The sequence below is a fragment of the Anolis sagrei genome, chromosome 5 (genome assembly GCF_037176765.1).
Source record: "Anolis sagrei isolate rAnoSag1 chromosome 5, rAnoSag1.mat, whole genome shotgun sequence".
NCBI classification, from domain to species: domain Eukaryota; kingdom Metazoa; phylum Chordata; class Lepidosauria; order Squamata; family Dactyloidae; genus Anolis; species Anolis sagrei.
This window is the reverse complement of record NC_090025.1, coordinates 91455564-91473697: the sequence shown is the minus strand read 5'-3', so window position 1 is coordinate 91473697 and position 18134 is coordinate 91455564. Positions and strand designations below refer to the sequence as shown.

General features: G+C 41.7%; 1 protein-coding gene across 3 annotated transcripts in view; it reads left to right on the top strand.

The window, feature by feature from the left end:
• The window catches only part of ITPR2 (inositol 1,4,5-trisphosphate receptor type 2), a 313417-nt gene that overhangs the window by 261578 nt on the left and 33705 nt on the right, over positions 1 to 18134 (top strand). For all 3 annotated transcript variants that reach the window (XM_060778249.2, XM_060778247.2, XM_067468876.1), the window contains 3 exons: positions 2217 to 2324; positions 7394 to 7586; positions 14332 to 14457. In XM_060778249.2, the coding sequence (XP_060634232.2) occupies positions 2217 to 2324; positions 7394 to 7586; positions 14332 to 14457 (427 nt within the window). The remainder of the gene's footprint in view (positions 1 to 2216; positions 2325 to 7393; positions 7587 to 14331; positions 14458 to 18134) is intronic.

Genomic DNA, 18134 nt, shown 5'->3' with positions numbered 1-18134 from the left:
CAGTCTCTACACAGGGAATTCAAAATAAAGTCAATTGCCAATCAACTTAGGAATCATCAGGGAAAAAGCTACACTTTAGAAATGGTAAAATATCTGAAACACATGGTACAAGCCTTGTGTCATGTGATGGGTTCTGTCGGTAGCCATTTCTTAAATGTATAGAAACACTGATTTTACTCCAAGTAATGAAGTTCTTAGTGCTGCTAATCTGCTGGAGTCAGTGATAGAGCGATCAGAAAACACTGCCATGAACTCAGCAAGTACAAGAACAACTCAGTTACTGCTACTGCTGCTACTTTCCTGTCAGAGGAGGTCAGAGGAGCTTTTAGAACTTGTGTCATCTGCCTGTGAGTGTGATCTTAGATATGAGGGTTGAATGAAAACTAAAGCCCCCACCTTTGTAACTCCTCAACAGATGGCAGTATTGGTATGCAGCAGGTACTGGCTTGTTCAGTAGACTCTCCTCCACAGTTCCATTTTGGCGGGAATCCTTAGCATTGAATGGTTGTGTTGTTAAAGTGCCAAGTATGGAACCCTGCACAGACGGTCAGTCAATGTGACTTAAGCAACGTGCAGTCATTGAATTCTTGACAGCAGAAGGTGTCACCCCAAAGGAGATTCATCAGAGACTGCAAATGGTTTATGGTGATTGTGTCCATGTGAGTACTGTGCGTCGTTGGGTGAGTAAGTTTAAAGATGTTGAGGTGGGAACATCTGACTTGCATGACAAACAAAGAGTTGGATGTCCTGTGACAGCAACCACTGAGTTTCACAAGCAAAACGTTGACAGATTGATTCAGGATTACCGTTGTATCACTCAGAGAGAAATTTCAAGCATAATAGTTATTTCTCAAGAATGTGTTGGTCACATTGCTTTGCTTGTCTATCGGAAGATCTGTGCACGATGGGTACCCAGGATGCTGACGCCTGAAATAAAAGTGCATAGTCTTGAAACTCCAGAGACTGGATCTCACCGTCGTACAACATCCTCCATACAGTCCAGATTTAGCACCGTCTGACTTCCATCTGTTCCCAATAATGAAAGAAGATCTGCAGGGCCATAATTGTGCTTCTGATGAAGACATTGAGAGAACTGTGAGACATTGGTTGCGAAAACAGAGTGTCGACTTCTTCCGTGACAGTTTCAGAAACTTGTTCATTGTTGGCAGAAATGTATCCAATTGTCTGGTGATTATGTGGAAAAGTAAATAGTGGTAGTTAAAGGGCACATTCAAAGGGTTATTTCTGTGTTTGATTTATTAAAATATTCCCATCCAAACCCAAGTAATGAAGGTGGAGGCATTACTTTTCATTCAACCCTCATAGAAGAAGCAATTTTCTAACATATGACTCTCTAATGTTGCTGAACTGAATGTGTCAGGAGACCTAGGCAGCATGGACAATGATGAGAAATACTGGCAGTTGGCAATCCACCATCAATGGATAGTTACAGGGATGTAGTGGGAATCCCAAGACTAGCATAATTCTAGAGTGGCACCCAAATCTGGTGCCACTCCAGCAAGGGAGTAAAACATGTAGTTTTTCATATTTCTGCCTTCCATCCAGTGTTTAAAATATCCTCTCAGATAAATACATGTGTGTGTCTGTGCAATGCTTTTTCAGATTGCTTTAATGATTTTGTGTGTTTTTTTCAAAAAAATTAATTGAAAAAGCAGTGTGGAATAGCACACTTTAATAAAAATACACTATTAACACCTTCTGTAATATTATGTGAACATTATACAACACTATATATATCATTCTTGTCCCCTGTCTTCTTATGTGAAAAGATTATTTCATATTGCAAAGTGCTCCTATATTAACTATGGCAGTATGAGAGAGCAAAAAGTGTTTTTGAATTTTGAGCTCTTAAGGGTTCAACATTGTTTGGAATTGAACAACGCTCAGCTCCTTTTGGCTTCTGCCTTTTATTTACAAACTGTGAAAACCTTTCCCTACCTTATGACTTGTAGCTTATAGAAACTTCTTCAAAATACCGTACATTATTTGTCAAGTCTAGAATCAAGAACTTTGTTTGAAGATTCATTGATTTTAACTGGTTTTCTCCTTAAACCTAATGTTGTTCTCTTCCAGTTAATCTTGTTATTATTAGTGATGGAAACAGCCTCAAATATGTTGTGTTTTTGTGTACTGAAGATGGGGCTATTATTCCCTGGCAGGGCATGAATCAAATAGATTTCCCCTTTTGCTTCCAGTTGGCTCGTCACAATAAAGCATTGCAGCACATGCTGAAACCTGGATCTGATCCAGAAGAAGGGGATGAAGCTTTGAAACACTATGCAAAGCACACGGCTCAGATTGAGGTAAAGGATTACTCATTGAACAGAAAACATTTGTTAAAAAATGCCTTTACTTCTCATTGTCCCAAAGATGTTTTCTTCATCTGCAAGTAAGACTTATTTATATATTGATGCGTGTTTTTAACAGGATCTGTTCCCATACTGATTTCAGGAGGAAAAGTGGGTAAATATGTCTGGCTTTGCCATATCCTATCAAATTCTAGTCATGGTGTGGTTTTTATAAAGTGTGATCACAGTTCTAGTAGTACAGAAAATACATTTTGTTCTCTAAAATTGGAAGAAACAAATGTGTTCTGAACTTTAAATGTAAACTACTTTTGAATGGTTTAATATAATGCCTCAGCTATGCCTAAGAGCATGTTCCCTCTAAGTGTGTACCACATACATGTGGAGATAATGCATTTCTTTCAGTGCCTGACCACCCATGAAGGCATAAGACTAAGAGGCCAGATATGCTCTTACCCCATCTCCCATCCATTCTAGGGAGTGACTAGATAAATCTGGACATCATTTCCAACATCCTGAAATAAATAAGGCAGCCACTTAATATCCAGTCTTGGGAACTCTACATGGTACATTCAGTTTCTTAGCCTCATGATACCTGATGGTAGTGATAGAAGCTGTTCAGTTATGACCACTATAGAGTGGAGGAAGTTCAGCCATTGAATTTGACTGAGATAATTTTCATCCAATGTTCAATTAAAATAGAATTTGTTGCCTTGTATTGACAAATTCATAGGTTCTAAGCTTAACAAAGGTAATAAGGCATGAATACTAAAAGAAGACTCTATATGAATAGCATCAAACCTCCAAGTATTAAATGCTGATGAGGGAAAAGTCTGAATTGTCAGTACAATTGCACCCTGTTCCCAACTTCTAGAATACGGATAAAAAACATTGGTGCTCCAGATGTTCCTCTTCATGGAGTCTGTGACAGATGCACATATGGGTTTACTTCTGCACCTGTGCAGCCGTTCAGAACCTTCTAAAATCTTATAATGGAAAAATTTTGGCGGCGGCCCCACCCACTCTCCCCATGTACTATAAATGCCCGAAGGCAGGTACTGTGCCTTAGTTCCTTTTTCCGCCACTATCAGCAGCTTCTTGGAACCTCTCTAGTCTCTTTTGGTCTTTAACGGCTTCTTTACTCAGACTGTTTAACTTCCCTTGCCTTTTTGGTATCTGTTGACTTGGACTGTTTTATTATCCAGTTGCCTATATCCTGACGACCTCGGCTTTCCTACTGACTACGGCAACTTTCTCCACCCTCTCGGCCGGATTGCAGACCCTTTCATTAACTCTCAGGCCAGTTTTCCCTTCATTATGAGCACCATCTCTTTCTTTAAGAAGTGTGGATCTTGTGGCGGCAACTTGCCGGATGCTGATGGGCACTCTATGTGCTTGCTCAGCTTGGGAGAAACTCACCTTCCCCAATCATTTCAAATTTGCTTGGCCTTTACTCCTCAAGCCTGGAGGAATAGGGAGTCCAGGCTGAAGGCACTCCTGTACAAGCAGACACCACTTGTGCAGCCAAATGCCCAGCTTCTGAGCTGCTTCCTACTCCCCCTGCAGGGTCTGCAATGAGCCTGCCTCTTCTCAGCCACCCCAACTCATCCAGGAGGCGAGTGACGAGCCTCGGGCAAAACCATAAACACCCCCCCCCCCAAAAAAACAGGCTAAATTGGCTTCCAAACAAAAAGAGGTGCATAAAAAACATAAGAAAGGGAAGCAACTCAGCGGTAAAATGCCCCCGACAGTCAAGACATCCATTTGCACCTTCTGCCAATGGTGTCCTCCCTTCTGTGGCAGACAAATCAAAGACATGTCCTCTCAGGCATGCCCTTCAGGCAACCACATCTCTCATTGGCTGACGACAGATGCCACATTGCAAGGGTGGGGGGCACATGTTCAGGACCTGACGATCCACAGCCCATGGCGAAACACCACATCAATTACCTAGAGCTTCTGGCTGTAGAGAAAGTCCTCATTGAAATCACAGCCAATCTGTCTACTTGTGAGGGAGGCTGTATCTTGCTAGTTTAGGCAGACTCAAGGGCTGCCTTGCTAATCAAGGCCAAATACCTTCTGGCCTGTATTTTGTTTCTGTCAAGAACCAGCTAGGTGTTTTAACTTTATTATGTGGCAAAACTTGAAGCATTTGCGGCAGTAAAAACATGGGTGTATCCATACTAGAATAAACCTAAGCAAATGTAGCCTCCCACATAAATTTCAGGTGTTGACAGTTTAGAACCCGGAATATCGCAGTAGTTTTAAGTATATGGGTGTCAAAATCCTGAGAAACTTTGATGTGGTTCTGAATGCTAAGTGCAAGAAAAAAAAATTGAACTTGGCAAGTAAACTAATATGTACAACAAGGAATGGCTTCGTCATGCATAATAATATAGATCCTTTTCTCCCGTCACAATATTCTTTCAGCACTGAAATTGTGCTGTCACACATTGGGCCTGTGAGGATGTCTGTTAGCAGGACATGCTATCTGAATGCCCAACAGGACGCCGGGGTGCCTTGGCTGAGAGGCCTTTCAGATTTCCCCACACAAAGTTCTGTTGAGTCTCTTGATAAGTCCAACAAAGTTTTATTAGGGATAAAATCTTCAAACACAGATTAAACACTCTATAACTTTGGAAATTGGTAACTTCTTCAATCTGCCAACAAGGGACAAGCAACTGCTTAACAAACTGTTTCTTTCTTCTTTAAGGGAAATCCTCTGACCCCTCCCTGGACAATCCCTTTACTTTGCTGGTGTGGGCCCTACTCCCGGTTCCAATCTGCGTTATGGGTGACCCGAGTAGACCTTAGCAGGAAAGTCTTTGTAGATTTCCAAGTTGAAGGAAGTCCTTTACTATCCAGCAAAGCTGGCTGTATTCCCCTTTTTCCAGCTGGGAAAGAGAAACCCCACACATCCTGTCTGAAAGGCTTCCAACTGTAAACTGCTTATAGTCTTCCTTTTCCAAATCTTGGGGAAAGGGGCGGATCTAAAGGCTACAACGATGATTGACAGGTTGCTGGCCCTATGATTGCACCCTGTAGGAAGCTACCAAATTGCAAAATGCATAGCCTACAGGAATTCTTGCAAACAAGCAAAGAAAGAATAAGGGAATTCAAACCCCTGGCACAGTCGTGCCAGCACAGAAACTATTCAGAACTCGAGTTCTGATTTTCATGATCCAAGCTGGAATTTAATGGCAATGAAAGTCCACATAGTTAAAGCACTGCTATTCCCCATAGTAACCTATGAATGCAAGAGCTGGACCATAAGGAAGGTTGAGTGAGGAAAGATAGATGCTTTTGAACTGTGATATTGGAGGAAAATCTGAGAATGCCTTGGACCACGAGAAGATCAAACCAGTCCATACTCCAGGAAATAATGCCCAACTGTTCACTGGAGGAAAGGATATTAGAGGTAAAGATGAAGTACTTTGGCCACATAATGAGAAGACAGGAAAGCTTGGAGAAGATATTGATGCTGGGGAAAATGGAAGAAAAAAGGAAAAGGGGCCAACCAAGGGCAAGATGGATGGATGGTATCCTTGAAGTGACTGGCCTGACCTTTAAGGAGCTGGGTGTGGTGACGGCCAACAGGGAGCTCTGGCGTGGTCTGGTCCATGAGGTCACGAAGAGTCAGAAGCGACTGAACGAATAAACAACAACAAGCCACCAAAATCATTTATCCAGTTATCTTTTCCTTATTTAGTCTTCATTGGCCTCACCAATCACATCAATGACGTTATCACATGGGGGAAGCATCGCCCAACCAAGGCAGTAGTGTGCTGGCTCCATTGGAGCCAGTACAACACTGAAACATTTGTCGCTGGTTGGGGTGGGACATCCACTGGAAGTTGAGTGATGTCGTGTGATGGGCTGCATGCCCACCCATCCCTCAAATGGCTGGCAAGTGTCCTAGGATACTTAAATTGGTCAGTGTGATGAGGTCCTTAGATACATGCATAGATGCACAGATCCACTTCCTGCTCAGGAGGCAAAGGCCCAGTTCCACATTTCACAGCACATAGGAATCAGATGCTGAGCCCATGTATATCTTGAAGCCCTTGGTATTTGTATTATCAAGACATGCATTCCTACAGTTTTCATACAGACTTATAACTCAAAACAAATCTACCATTTTATTTTCTGTGTAATATTTGTTTTTACTGGTTAGTATTTATACAATCAATATTGCAATTCTGTGATTTCTGGAAGACATTTAGAGGTCAAAGAAACGAACCAATCTCCTCTGAGGTTTTAAATGAAGATCCAGCCTCATAAGAGAAGATTCAGCATCATGTCACCCCTCCTGAGCCTTCAACCACTGTAGAGGTTCCCCCTTGTAATCCCTCCTCAACCACTCAGATTGGAATTTTGATTTTAGAGACAGGCTAAAAGGGGTGTTGTGACTGAAGCTATGTTGGGCAAGATTGGAAAGCATCTGGATTCACTCGACTTGCAACTCTCACAGCTTCTCCCCATCATACAACTAGGAGAAAGGGAAATTTAGGTGCATAACTGAATGGGTTACCCCTTTACCATTGTTTGTAGTGTAAATCTGTTTCCACTGACAGCAATGAACATACAATGAGCAGCATAAATTAATTCCACTGATACTTTCAACATGAAGACCAGGACTTCAGATGAGACGAAACCTCTAATCTCATCGTGTTTGATCTTGTCTTTAGGACTGCAGCCTAAAAATGAAAGTAGTTTCACTTTTCTTTGGGGACATTTCGTTTTTAAAAACTATTTCTGTAAACCTTTGGAAAGGTAAGTATGAAGGACGAAGGCCTATTCACAGATTCAACTGAAACTGAAACTTCTCAATGTGCATCTTATTTAACATTTCCCTGTCTCAAAATTAAAAAGATGTTCCCCATTACTGCTTGTAGACAAATTGTAATATTGCCAAATTAAATTGTCCTATCTTGTCTGGGGGGTGAATAGAATTTATCCATATTTATAATCTCTGTGTTTCTTTCTTCATTCATATAAGCACAAAGCATTTATAAAAGATATGTAATAACCTTGTATGCATCTGAGTGAAAAACATTTATTTGCAGATTGTCCGTCACGACAGAACCATGGAACAAATAGTCTTCCCTGTGCCAAATATTTGTGAATTCCTCACACACGAATCCAAGTACCGTGTGTTCAATACTACTGAGAGAGATGAACAAGGGAGCAAAGTGAATGACTTTTTCCAACAGGCTGAGGATCTGTACAATGAAATGAAATGGCAAAAGAAAATCAGGAGTAAGTACAGTTCTACCCCCCTAAAATCCTCAATAATTTGTTTGCTTGCTGTTATGAGACGTCAAGAGGCTGTTTTCCTGTTCATTTTGGTGAAAATGAACTTTCTCTTCATCCTAGGTTGTGTGAACACATCTAATTACGTTTACATTGTACCAGTGTTATATTAATTGCTTGCTTAAAAAAAACCTGACGAAGCAATCTCAGACTGTCATTTGCCCATTAAACAGCAGTAACTAGGTCATTTATTTCTTATTTATCCCATCTTGGGTATACCCTATTTTTCTCATAATTATCTCTCTGGAGATCTTCAAATTATCGCTCTGAAGATCTCTCTCAATGGCTAATGTTCTTTATTTTCTTAGAGACTGAATTATGGTCTCCACTTCTGAAAAATGCTTGGGAACAGCATTCTGTCTCAAAAAAATTAATAATACATGTACTATGAGTGCAGTATACAAAATGTTGAGTCTGAGATTATTTCAACAAGATATTTTAGAATAATCACATACTAGAACCGTGATGGCGAACCTATGACATGTGTGTCAGTACTGCCACGCGTAGCCATTTCTACTGACACGCGCCACCGGTCCGCCATTGCTTCGGCTGGAGGAGGAGGCGGAGGAGCCTTTGAGGTGGTAAAAATAATTCCTTTCCATGTGACACGCCTGAGGATAACAAGGAGCCTTCCAGAGAACTGCATTAAGTAGCAGTGTAGCAGGAAGAGAGGTAGGGAATGAGGGAGAGAATGAGGGAGGGAAATCCCCCGACTCACAGGGAAAAAGTACCCCTCTGGGGTTTTTAGGCACACCTCCTTCAAGACATGCCCCTCAGCAACGGCTCTTTCCCTTCCACTAACTAACCAACTAAGGTCCGTGTGCGCGACAGACAAATTATTCAATGTCGGCCTTGAAGCCCTGCCCACAACTCCAAAGAAGAAGAGGAAGAAGCAAATCAAGAAAACAGCACACCCCATGCTGCTGAAAGGAGCAAACGCAAACTTTAGGGGCATCACCACTCACTCTGGTGGGCGGGGTCATCACCTCTCCATTCCCTCGTGGCTCCGAGGAGAGCTGGCATTAGCTCTTTGGAGAACCAATGGTGAACCAACAGTGAACCTTTTCCAGGGAGGAACGCCAAACGAAACGGAGCGCTTTCCGAGATTGCTACGCATGCTCAGTAATGAGCCCCCAACTTGAATGTGGGACTCCACTTCCCAGAAGCCTTAGCCACTGTTTCCAATCGTCAGTGGTTCTGGAAGTTGAAGTCCAAACTGCGAGAAGACACTGCCCCCCCCCCCCTCAATCCTCCTGTGGCAGCTGTTGAAGGTTGCAGAAATGTTTGGTTTTTCCACTGAGAAGAGGCAAAATGTTTGACCATTATTTAAACCATCCATTGAGAATGAAGATACTGTCGTAAGAACTGCAAGCTTTTTTGTCTCTTATTTATGAAAGTTACCTGTTGTTGGGTTGCTGTGAGTTTTCCGGGCTGTGTGGCCATGTTCCAGAAGCATTTCAGAATTTAGATATATTAATTTGTTCCAAATCTCACTTTTCTTATCCACAATCTGATTTCCAGATCAAGGGTCTGGAGAACAAGCCCTATGAGGAGTGGCTTAAAGAGCTGGGCATGTTTAGCCTGAAGAAGAGAAGATTTCAGAAAGAATTGTTTATTTCTTCTCACAATGTATTTATTTTTTTATACCTCTTTGTAACAATTTTAGGTTAATGGTGATCCACTTGTACTTCTTGTATTTAGGGGAATTCTGTCAAGAAGAATTACACTATGTGACAAAATTTGAAAAAAAACTTTCTGGTTTCAAAGTGTTTTTTCCTGTTTAATTGTGCAGTACTTACTTTGAAAGTAGTTGTTTTACTCTAGAAACTTTGTTTTTGTGGCTGCCATAAACTGTTTTGAATTGGTTGAGACTCTGTGAGATATCAGTTGAAAAACTATTAGCAAAATGTGCTGATAACCCAGGAACAAAAACTGTGTTACATTTGGTTTTTTTTTAATGCTTTTGATTTTAATCTCTAGCCAATCATATAGGTTCTGGATTTTAGAACTGCTCACCATGCATTTTCTCTAGCTACTGTAAACGATGTATTGGGCAGTCCATCCTTCAGTGCCCTCTGAAATCAAGCAGAGCTGAATCAGTTAGAGCATGTCAGTCTCCAAGCTGACTTGGTATATTTCCATGTGATTCTTTGATGACAAAAACAAGAGACTGTCATGTGAAACAGCTCTAAAGCCTTTTTAGATCCAGAAATCAACAACAACTCATGCTTGGTCACAAGTGAAATATGAACAGTTGATCTGTATTGAGTTTAATTGCATTCATTTAAGAATGAGCCAAACATTTTGTTTAAAACATTTTCTTCTTTAAGGCTGCAATCATATCTCTCTTTGTACAAAACAGAATGCCAAAAGGTTTCAGAAACCATATGTGAGGTAGTCTGTATGGAATCTTAACAGATGGTTCATTCGCCCTTGATTTCTTAATTAAGTAAGGAACCTGAATTCTCCTAAAGAATATGTGTATGTGTGTATGCATGTGTGAGGTTTTCATACTACAGGTTTTGCAAGAAGATTGAAGTGAACCAAAAAGTCTTCAGGCCCCAAGTTTACCCTTGCAGTGAACTTAGGTCACTGTTTGGTCACTTGAACCTAATTTCTAACTTGGAGATAATAATACTGGCTTGCTGTAAGGATTATAGAGATAATAACATATGTGAAGAATTCTAGTAATGCTGCATTATTTAGTACCATTCAGGAATCATGAGAGGTTCTTTAAAAAGCAAGTGTATAGTCATGTATAAGTAAAAAGACCAGCCCAATAAACCTGGGTCAATTTATCAATGTAGCCTGGGTCAATGTAAACACTGTGCCTTAACTCTTATTTAAAAGAAGAACCACCCCTTTTTCTGAATAGAAAGGCAAGAGCTTAGTATATCCCAGGAAAACCTAAAAGACTTCTACTCTCTTTTGTGGTGCAATTTCTGGCTTTTTGAATGCCTGGATAGGAAAATGGTGGCAGTGGCAGGGACAGCTTGTCCCCTAAGGTGGCACTCTACAAAATGTCCTTCTGCTTCTCCATGGGTATATCAAAATCCATAATATTGGCACCAAAGCGTGGATTTGAGGTATACGTGAGGTTGATGCATACTTGAGTATATGCAGTAATTTATACTTCCATGGTCTCTCAGGCAAAGCAGATCATGTATCAGTACTGCTTTCGTTCCGTCACCAGGACAGGCTGAGTACTGACACCTAAGATGAATTGAAGAACCTGCATATATATTCCAACAGAGGTAGCCATCTCTTTTCCCGCTTCATCAGTCGAAGTTCCTCAGTAAACCAAGAAGACCAATTTCGGTGGGGTTGGAGAGGGCGTCTAGGGGTGATCTCGTCAAGTGCATTGGATAACCTGATGTTCCATGTGTCCACCTGCACATCAATCGAGTCGGTAGCAGGCTCCAGATCCCTCAGCGCATTCCGGAACCTGCTGGGTTCCATAAGTCTCCTTGGGCGAACCCAAATCGGCTTGATGCCCTTGCAGGGTGGGTAGACATGCTCCAACCGGACTCTCAGGGCGCAGTGATCCGACCATGGAACCTCTATAATAGAGGGTCACTTGAATTCCTGCGCTGAAAATTAAATCAAGCGCATGTCCCGCCTGATGTGTGGGCCCAGTACTACAAAGCGAGAGTCCTAGTGTCTCCATGGTAGACACTAGGTCCATAGCCACTGATGAACAAGAGTCTGCATCAGCATGGACGTTGAAGTTCCCCAAGACGATAAGTCTCAAGCAGCTGGGATAGACTGTCTGCTGGTGCGCTAGGCGCACGGTACAACAGCAGAAAGGCTATACTCTCAGAGGAATCCCACACCAGGCCAACACTTTCAATGCCAGAGATGCTCAGCACAGGAACTGCCTTAAGAGAGAAACTTTCTCAGATGAGCATAGCCACCCCTCACCCCCCGCCTCCCAGTCCGCATCTGGTGAGTGATTACATAACCTGGAGATGTTATTTCCTGGAGTAGGATCTCGTCCCCCTCTTGGATCCAAGTTTCTGTGATACACACTAGGTCAGCTCCCCGATCATTAAGAAAATCCTTGATGGTAGCAGTTTTGTTCCTTATGGACCTAGCATTCACTAACATCGAGAGTAGGAGGGGAGGAAACTGGTTGCCTGTCACAGATGTACCTGGGGATAAGCCACAGGTCAGAGGGGGGCCAAGTCTTTCGCCGACTCAGCCTCCCTTTAATATTCGGCCTGCGCCTACTATCATACCTCCCCCTTCCAGAGATCGTAGGAATCCCCATACACAGACCTACTTTTCTTAAAGGCTCCGCAACACAAGCAGAGCCTTTGGCCCTTCCCTGGCAACTTGACCTACTTCTCATCAGGGAGAGTAGTATCTACCTCAACCTCCAATTCTATCCTATTTTCCTCAGAATCTCCCTCAAAATTTTGGGGGCCTTTTTCTCATTCTCACCAAGCAGGCAGCTTTAATGCCCTCCAGGCATTTCATTTATTAGATAGTGACTCTGATATAGACTCTGACTCTTCTGAGGAACAGGGCATCCCTTTGATGCAAGAAGACTATTCTTTTTCAACCTCTACATCTTCATTTGCCTCACTAATTTTGCATTTGGCTCACTCTCTTCAGCTGCCTACCGTATCCTCAGCTGATTCTCCAGCTGAGGATTTACTTTTTTCTGCTGACCAACAGCATGAGGAGTCCCCCAGCACTGTGCTCCTGGCACTCCATTACTTGTGAAAGCTCAGGGTGGAGCCCCAGCTTCTGTTCCTCTGGTGTCCAAATGAGTAGACAATCTCTATCACATAGTGATTTTTTCAGCAGAATGGCTGATTAAGGCTACAAAACCTAACTTCATCATGGTGAAAGAAGTGTAACCCCAAAATAATCTTTAAAAGCCTAGTCTACTCTACCAGACAAGGAGGGCAAAAAGATGGCTGCCAGTGGGAAGAAGATCCACACTGCAGCCAGTTTATTTACCCGTGTGGCTCATTACCAAGTATATATGACAGCCTATCAATCTTTTTTATGGGACATTTTAACACCTTATTTGAACCTCATCCTGCTGCAGCACCTTCCAAAGACTTCCAAAGACTCTCCATCAGGAAGGTCTGGCCTTGGCTCTTCATCAAAAAGATATGACTAAGCATGGTGCTGACACAGCAGTAAGAATGTTTGCTGCTGCTGCTATGCGATGGCCAGCCCCTCGGCTTTTTTGTTGGCAGGCTTCATGGCCTCCCCCTTTCAGACCCCCTCAAGGCTGCATTGCAATCTGTGGTGTTCACTTCTACACACTCACATGTTGTGGACTCCACTTTGTGGCTCCATTTCTTAAGGTTGCCTCTGCATCTCATGATGCCAGAGCAAGTGCCTTCCAAGTCACCCAGTCTTCTCTGTACCACGGGAGAATCTCTCATTTGGTATCAGCCATGGATTGAGGTTCTGGGTTTTAGCCTGCCACTATTGGACTCTCACTTGCTGAGGTGTTCCTGCTAGTATCTCTGTAGATCTTACAAAACTGTTTCTTGATTTAAGACGTTGGCATGCTGGCTGATATCTGAAAAGGTGATAGGCTGGAGATGTCACTATCTTGGTCCTTTCATTATTGGCTGCTACTTCCCGATGGATGTCAGGTGATGCAATACTTGCTAAACAGCATAATTTCTCCGGTGGTGTAGGGTGCAGGCATCCTGTGATAATGCGGCATGTTTCATTAAGAGCCACATCCACTGTTGTAGCGTGGTGAGATGTGTTCCACACTGGGCTTGCATACTCAGTAGCAGAGTAGCAAAGTGCAAGGGCAGATGACTGTATCTGGTTGTGAACTGATTATGCTAGTCAGCTTTTGTATTGTTTCTAGCACCCAATCTCAAGTCCTGCTTTCCCTCACTCTCAGAATCGGGGACTGATGTATAGCCAGAAGCATCATAGCTATCCATGTCCCAGGCATTAAGAATTCTCTCGCCGACTCTCTCAGCCGGACAGTTTATGCTGACCATGAATGGTCCCTTCATCCCTCCCAGGCAGACACACTTGTGGACTTGTTCGTCACCAAGACTTTTTGTTAAATACCGTAAGGATGCCATAGGCCTTCTGGTATCTACCCAAAGACTGGCAGCTTGGATAGTTTCAACTATCTGCTTGGCATATCGGATGGCAGGACTAGTCTGATAGTGGTCATTTTATTATGGGAAAGAAACCCAATGTACATCATTTCATTTCTCATCATTTCATATTTATTGTTTAATTTCATTTCTAGTCCCCCTTTGGAAAATTGACTTTATTTACTTTTAATTAAAACTGTTTTAGTGTAGACAAGACATCCAGGACTGGCCAGAATGTAATGCTACAAACAAGTTTTGCTGCATGAAACAGAGGTTAAAATGATGCCTCCTTCCAATTCCACATATGGATTATGGTGTTTGTTGCATCTTTTATCTTGTATCAGCACTGTCAGTTGAACAGTGTCTTCCATTAAATCAAAGGACAACATGCTTTCTTATAGTAGAAGGTAAATTAATTGTAATCCATAGCTTGGTCCTCCAACATCTCAATGATACCCCACCAACAGCTACAACCTAAACTAGGTGGCCTCACTTTTCCTAATGATGAGAGTCACCTCTGGCCATAATTTCTTTGAAACAGTTGCTTTTAAATTGAAACTATGTTTACTACCAGATCTTAATGATGTTTTCTTTCCTAGATAATCCAGCTCTGTTCTGGTTCTCCCGACACATATCCCTCTGGGGAAGTATATCATTTAATTTGGCTGTTTTCATCAATCTAGCAGTTGCTCTTTTCTATCCATTTGGAGATGATGGAGATGAAGGTAAGTCGTTTCATTTCACTCATTACTAGGAACAATAAAATATAAGAAAATAGCATGAAACTGTATTTCAGGAAAATCTTTAAACCAAATAAATGTCAGCTGTACAAGAAGGGTTCTTGGCAGAATTTTCTGGCTAGGAAATAACAGACATCGTATCTCATGCAATCTGATCTGTGTGAGGCAAGATGGAGCAATACTGAGCACACAGGTCATAAAGAAGGGAGAGAGTATTAAAAGCCCCGTGTTTGCGCAGGACTAGACCACTAAACAATAAAAGTAAACTGATGATCTTATCTTGCGCGTGAAAATGAACTGTTGCAGAAAGTGCTGCTGAACTAGAATTAGTGTTAATATACACTTAGTGTAATTCAGAACAAAGATATTTGTTCTAATGGTTAAGAAAAGTTCTGACTCATTCTGTAAGTTGTTCTGATTTAAAGAAATTAGATTAAATTTGTGGTATCTGGGTTGCTGTGAGTTCGACAACACAGTCCTCTTGGTTATCTCCTGATAACCAAGAGGACTGTGTTGTCGAACTCACAGCAACCCAAGATGACTGTATTTTGCATATGTAAGAACATAAAGAAATGCTTAAATTTGAAAGAGGTTAGTTTAAAATATAGGAATAGAAGAGCCGAGAAAGATGGAGGCTGATATGGTTGAATATCACTTATCTGAAATGCTTAGGACCAAAAATGTTTTGGATTTTGATTTTTTTTCAGATGGAACCCAAGTTTAAACATAAAATTTATTTATTCTTTTTATGCACCTTATACACTTAGCCTCAAAACAATTTTAATACGGAAGGTGTCACTTTCTCAACCATCCATCTGAACTGTTTAATGCAGGGGTCCACAAACTTTTTAAACAGAGGGCCGGGTCACAGTCTCTCAAACTGTTGGCGGGCCGGATTATAATTAGCAAGAAACATGAATGCACACTGCAAATATGCACACTGCAAATATCTTATTTGTAGTACAAATATCCTATGCACACTGCAAATATCTTATTTGTACTGCAAAAACATTTAAAAACAATGCAATAATTAAAATTAAGAACAATTTTAACAAATATAAACTTATTAGTATTTCAATGGAAACCGTGGGCCTGCTTTTGGTTGATGAGATGGAATTGTTGTTGTTGTTGTGTGCTTTCAAGTAGTTTCATACTTAGGTTGACCCAGAGCGAGGGCCGGGTAAATTACCTTGGAGGGCCATATCTTGCCCCTGGGCCTTAGTTTGAGGACCCCTGGTTTAATGGGAGGATCTACAACCCCTGAATCCAGTTACAGATCAGGAGAAACTTATCTCACATGGGAATCCTCCTCTCCCTTCTCCTACGTTTTCCCTAGATTGGAACACAATTCCACTAGATGCAAATTTAAACAATATTTAAAATAAAAAAAACTGAACCCAGTTTGAAACATGCAGCAGTAAAACTCACATACATCCTTTTTGTATGTTTAACAATCAGCAATATTCTGCATTGCACTGCATAAGACATGCCTTATTTAGTCATTCATCAAGTATACTTGTTGGAATAGAAATGTCTTTACTTATATGCAAACAGAAAGTATGAAGGATGTCAGTCTAACTCTCAGAACTGGAAGCAGCCACTGAGAGGGCTATCTTCTGTGGTTGTCAGGATGTTATGTGGTCCATGAGGTGCATTTTAACACCTTCCCCAATCTTTCTAGTAAGTTCCATGCTTTGGAACAAACACAGTAGCTTTGAAATGCCCTGCAAGGTAGACCACAAAAGCTCCTGGGTGGAGAAGACATGACAAATCCCTTGAACAAAGGTTGCTGGCCACCATTCATATGCTGGAGGCAGTCATCTTTTTCCTATGGAAAATTCAAAGGAAGGAAAGGGCCATCACTACCCAGTCTCTCTAGGTTATTCCATCTGCTGTAGATAGAATCATAGAATCATAGAATCAAAGAGTTGGAAGAGACCTCATGGGCCATCCAGTCCAACCCCCTGCCAAGAAGCAGGAATATTGCATTCAAATCACCCCTGACAAATGGCCATCTAGCCTCTGCTTAAAAGCTTCCAAAGAAGGAGCCTCCACCACACTCCGGGGCAGAGAGTTCCACTGCTGAACGACTCTCACAGTCAGGAAGTTCTTCCTAATGTTCAGATGGAATCTCCTCTCTTGTAGTTTGAAGATGCCATAATTAGTTGCTGTTCTTTTTAACCATTACAAAAGGCTACAGCGCATTACTAGTATGGTGTTGAAAGGCACTAATCTATATCTATATATGTGTATTAGGCTTGGGCGGGTTCGTTCGTTAATTTCGTAATTCGTTATTAATTCGTATTTAAATTAGCTTACGATCCAATATTGAGCCATGCAGGAATAGTGTGAGTAGTAAATTAGATTCGAAACAATTTTTTCAATTTATTTCGTAATTGTTTCGTAATTGTTTCGAAATTATTTCGTAATTATTTTCGCATGTCTGGTGCAAGTTTTATAGTTGTTGTTTGTTTTATCACACCAACAGTCAACAACAGAGGGAGAGGGAAGCTTCAGAAGTTCCCCCTGTCCCATTTGGAGGTTTTTTAAGCATATTGCGCGTCTGCCATTAACGAATCGATTCGTAATTATATGAAATTTTGTAAATTTCAAAAATTTTAAAAGGAAAATTTGGAATTCTTTAAAAAAACAAAACGCGATGGACCCCTAAAAACGAAACGAGTTTAGAAACGAAACGAGTTTAGATACACAAGCCTAATGTGTATCTATATAAATAAAAATGTAATGTTTGTTTGTGGGATTAACAGAACTCAAAAACCACTGGGTGAATTGCGGCCAAATTTGGAGACAAGACTCCAACCAAAGCAATTTATGTCCTTCACGCAAAAATAGTAATAACAATTAACCGGAAAGAACTTACCCCCCACAAAGCTAAATGCCTATATAGAGCATGTGTTAAAAGAACACCCTCCCCTGCCCCTCACTCCTGCACGAGGGGAAAAACCCAACAGCTGAGAGAGAGAGAGGCGGAACAAGACAGGGAGGGAAAGATGGCCGGTCTATCCCTCTGGCTACCCCCTGCCTCTCTCTTCCCAAAGGATTCAGAAAGATAGAGGGAGGGAAGGAGGGACAGAAAGAGAGAGAGAGGACACCTTCCTCCAGATCCCCCTCCTTTCCTTCCTTTCCTTTTTGCCTCTCAACAGCATGGAGTTGCCTCTGCTGGGCTGCTGGGAACTCAGACGGGAGGGATTCTGGTGTGTGTGTGTGTCCAGAAAACTCACCCATACTGAGTTACGGGAAGGAATTCTGGGAAATGAAGTCCAGTATTCAAAGAAAGGACAAAAACGCACGCTCTGTGAGTTCAGAAAGTCTGTCCAGGAAGGCACAATCAAAACACTCCTAAAAGATGGCCATCCATTTTTACTTTATACCAACCCAGGGCTATAATATATCTACAATAATATCTATGAAGGTACTGCAAGTCCCATCATCCATGGTCCATCCTCCTTAAAACTGCACCGGGATGTAGAGTGGGTCAAAGTTTATAAAGCAAAAATTGTCCCCATGATACTATATGGAGCTGAAATCTGGGGCCTAAGCAAATTCCCAATACTGGAACAAGAACAATCAAAATTTCTAAGACAGATACTTGGTGTTGACATTAAGACCACCGCCGCTACAGTCAGAGCAGAGCTAGAAAT